We start from the raw sequence: 3,924 nt of genomic DNA, 5'->3' as shown, positions 1-3,924 counted from the left end.
CCCCCCGCCCTGCCCTGTGAGGATGAACATCCCTGCTTGGGGGCCCTGGATATGACCTTCCCACGAGAAAAATCCAAGATTCTGGAAAAAGGATTTAATTTTAAAATAGAAAGTGATTCATTAGCTCTTTGGGCCTAGAAATGGCAGCAGGAGCCCTGTGGTTGGAATGGTGGGTCCAAGGAGCGCCTGGCATGGGAGCCTGGGGCAGGAGGGAGCCACAGGCCTGGCCTGGTTTGTTATCTGGAGGAAGCTGGGTAACTGCTGTTTTGCTTCGTAAAATCTCATCCATCCTTTGACTGGTTTAAAATGGGGTGGGGGAGGTGGGGAGTGTTGAGAGGAAGCCTCTTAGCTTTATGGCTTTGATTCATGTGTGTAATCTCCGTAGCCTGGATTTCGTAGTTCACATGCAGCCTCTAGGAGCAGCCACCGCCGGGACGACCGTTCAGGGCACAAAGTTCTTGCAAGCTTGGCGTGTGCGTGTTCAGACAGCGGGGGTTGTCCAGGAGCTAGGTCTGGTTTGTGAAGGGTGAAAGCAGGTCTCTGAGTCTTCCACGGTGTTGTTAGTTTATTTGTAAATTAGGAAGTAGGTGCCCAAGCTCTCTGGCTTATTTAGGGATTAGCATATGCAAGTCTAGACTTCTGTGTACCCAGCCCTCTTTCGGATTTCTGTTTTTGATCCATCATAGAACCTACTATCTCTTACTCTTTAGTCACTAAAGTGATGGTTCATGAGGTCACACTAGGTCCTAGGTCGAATCCCTTTCTGGTAGGAATTGGAGGCTGGGTGGGACTTGTGTCACCCTCAGTATGAAGTGTAAACTCTTTCTTGGGCCACCGAAGTAACTAAACAAGAAATGCGACGTCCTCCCCATGAGTATTTCTGAGTTACTGTGGCTACTTTTGGAAAATTAGCATAGCTCATAAAAGCCAGATGCAGAAAATTAATTGTTTAGCCTCCTATCCCACAGCTCCACACTCCTGCCCCCCCTCCCTTTGAGGAAAAGAAGCCCAAAGTTAGTTGATACTATGGAATCTCAGGGATGCCCAGTCCTATGACTTCCTATAATTGAATCCATTTTAAATATGGAGTCTGGATGCGGTTGGCATACCTTTATTTTGCTTGTTATTCCTTCTCTAAATTCTGGCGACAAACTAATCATTTACACATTTGCTCTAAACCAGAGAATGGTTAGAGATGACTAAAATGTCATCACATGCTCTCAACTCGGAGGCAGCATGATTTCCCCTGACATTTACATTTATGAGCAAGCTAATTTTTCCCTCCTTCTTAGTAAACTTTATATGACAGAAGCACCCGGCCAAGAGACTTCTCCCACATCCAGATCTGGAAAGCGATGTTCAGGTTTTATTATCTGTAGACGGGATGGAATGACAGCTGCGTGGTTGTTTATTGCACGGGGCTGCCCCAATCCGGAGATGCTGTTAATTTACCACAGACCTTTATCTGCACGATTATCCTTCATGACTATGCTGATGCACTCCAACTTTTCCTGGCGCGGAGAGGGGACCAACCCAGTTTATAGGACCCCTTTCCACTTGTCTTCTTATGGGCTTATCTCAGCATCTCAGAATAGTGAGGATTGTCATGAACCCCGTACCCCATTTTAAAGACCAGAGAAATTAAGCTAAGAAGAGATGGCGTTCTGTTTCTCAGAGAGCACTCCAGTGCCCTGGACATCAGTTCAGAGCTGTTCTAGTTCCATTATCCATAAGGCGGTTATGTCCCATATAGAAAGTTCTGTACATGGTGAAACTCCCCAACTTTTTGTAAAAAGACTCAATTTCTTAAAAGAAAGCAATTACTCCATTTAAATATGGTCCTTCTCCTGTCTCCTCCCCTCCCTGGAACCCCCCTCCCCACATGGATTTGACAGAAGTCCCTTTTGGAAAGATGAAGAAGAGGGGAGACCCTCACGGGGCGCACCTGGGAGAAAACCCCTTCTTTTGCTAATTCACTCGCTCTCTGTTCTCTAGGACACATGAGCCCCACCACCTGCACCCTGCGGAAGCACAAGACCAATCGGAAGCCGCGAACGCCCTTTACCACATCCCAGCTCCTCGCTCTGGAGCGCAAGTTCCGCCAGAAACAGTACCTCTCCATTGCAGAGCGTGCGGAATTCTCCAGCTCTCTGAACCTCACAGAGACCCAGGTCAAAATCTGGTTCCAGAACCGAAGGGCCAAGGCGAAAAGACTGCAGGAGGCAGAACTAGAAAAGCTGAAGATGGCTGCAAAACCTATGCTGCCCTCCGGCTTCAGCCTCCCTTTCCCCATCAACTCACCCCTGCAAGCAGCGTCCATATACGGAGCATCCTACCCTTTCCATAGACCTGTGCTCCCCATCCCGCCCGTCGGACTCTATGCGACTCCAGTCGGATATGGCATGTACCATCTATCCTAAGGAAGACCAGCTCCATAGACTCCGTGATGGATGTTTGTTTCAGTGGGTCCCCCCTCCCTCTCCAGGAAGGCAGTACCAAGCCCTGCTCTCCACACCTTGCATGCGCCACCCTAAGCGGCCAGGCCCACAGGGCCACAGACATAGTTCGCATTTGTTCTTTAGGCTGGAGGCACCAAGCCCCATTTTCTTGGTGTGATCTTCTAGGTGCCCCCCTCCTCCTTTCACAAAGATTGGCTCTGTTGGTTTTTATATATAAATATAAATATAATAAAATATAATGACATTTTTATACAGCAGACGTAAAAACTCAGATTATTTTGGAAGGCAAAATTTATATGCACATATGTTTACTTTATATATCACCTTCCTAAAAGAGACTGCTTAAGTCCATTTGTTTTTTTCTTATAGGAGAGACCAATTATTTGCTAAAATTGCTGACATGTGGTGATTTTGATGGGATGATTGACTTTTGGTTATGGAAAACAAAGGTTAGAATTAGGCACGATGCATAGGAAGTAGATATGGAGAGATTCCTCAAAATGATGAGGACATATGGCATTTTTGCATTTTTACATGCATTAAAAAACTCATCGGATACTACCATATCTGGCCCCATATTTTCTCCTCTGTCCACGTTGTTACAGATTGTTAAAGTTTTAACTTTTTTTTTTTGGTAAGATCAATAAAAGGGGGATGAGAGGAATCCTGAGAAGGACTTGGGGTAAGGTGGGACCTGGAAGTACTTCCTAATTCCTCTCAAGGCTGTTGCTTAACTCCATTTCAGATAATTGGAGAGTAAAAAGTTAAAGCATGTCAGGGGAATTGATGGTTTCTGTGAAATACTAGGTACAAGTCAGTCCTCACACATTGCAAAGGTGATTGGGGGGTGGGGAGTGTAGTTAATTCTCTGCTTAAAAAAAAATAAATATAATGTAACCATTACCTATATGCTAAATATTCTTGAACAATGAATAGATCCAGAAAGAAAAAAAAATCATGCTTTCTCTGTGTGTGTGCCTATTGTATGTGCTAAACTTATTAGAAAAATTTATATACTTTTTAACATGTTGGGGGCAGAGGGTAAAGCCATGTTTTGACTTGCTAAAAATGGTGTTGTCAAACAGCCCATTTAGCTCCCTGGTACTTCATCTTTCTCTCCATCTTTTCCCCCCACCACCACCAAGTATACTTTTATCCCTTTGAAAGGGTGCCTTGTATAATTTTATATATTTTATTGAAGAGTTATTTCTTATCTCTTATTCTGAATTAAATTAAACATTTGTTTTATTGCAGTAAAGTTTGTCCAAACACAGTTATTTTAAAGGGGGCTCTCTGTTCTCAACTCAAAAATGCCACCAAGATTGGGGGAGGGGGCTGATGGTTTTTATTATGATATTAGCGTGAATCAATTAAGAGTTGTGCCCAGATTCAGCCTGGGGTGGGGGAGTGGATTGAAAATAGCCAACGAAATACTTTGAACCCTTTCCTCTGGCAGTTTGTTACT

General features: G+C 44.4%; 1 protein-coding gene across 1 annotated transcript in view; it reads left to right on the top strand.

Moving 5' to 3' along the window:
* The window catches only part of MSX2 (msh homeobox 2), a 6,409-nt gene extending 2,709 nt beyond the window's left edge, over positions 1–3,700 (top strand). Inside the window, exon 2 of the mRNA XM_002916929.4 lies at positions 1,996–3,700. Within this exon, the coding sequence (XP_002916975.1) occupies positions 1,996–2,420 (425 nt within the window). The 3' untranslated portion in view covers positions 2,421–3,700. The remainder of the gene's footprint in view (positions 1–1,995) is intronic.
* The last annotated feature ends 224 nt before the right edge of the window (positions 3,701–3,924 follow it).

The sequence above is a fragment of the Ailuropoda melanoleuca genome, chromosome 3, assembly GCF_002007445.2.
Source record: "Ailuropoda melanoleuca isolate Jingjing chromosome 3, ASM200744v2, whole genome shotgun sequence".
NCBI classification, from domain to species: Eukaryota; Metazoa; Chordata; class Mammalia; order Carnivora; family Ursidae; genus Ailuropoda; species Ailuropoda melanoleuca.
This window is presented reverse-complemented; position numbering and strand designations above follow the sequence as displayed.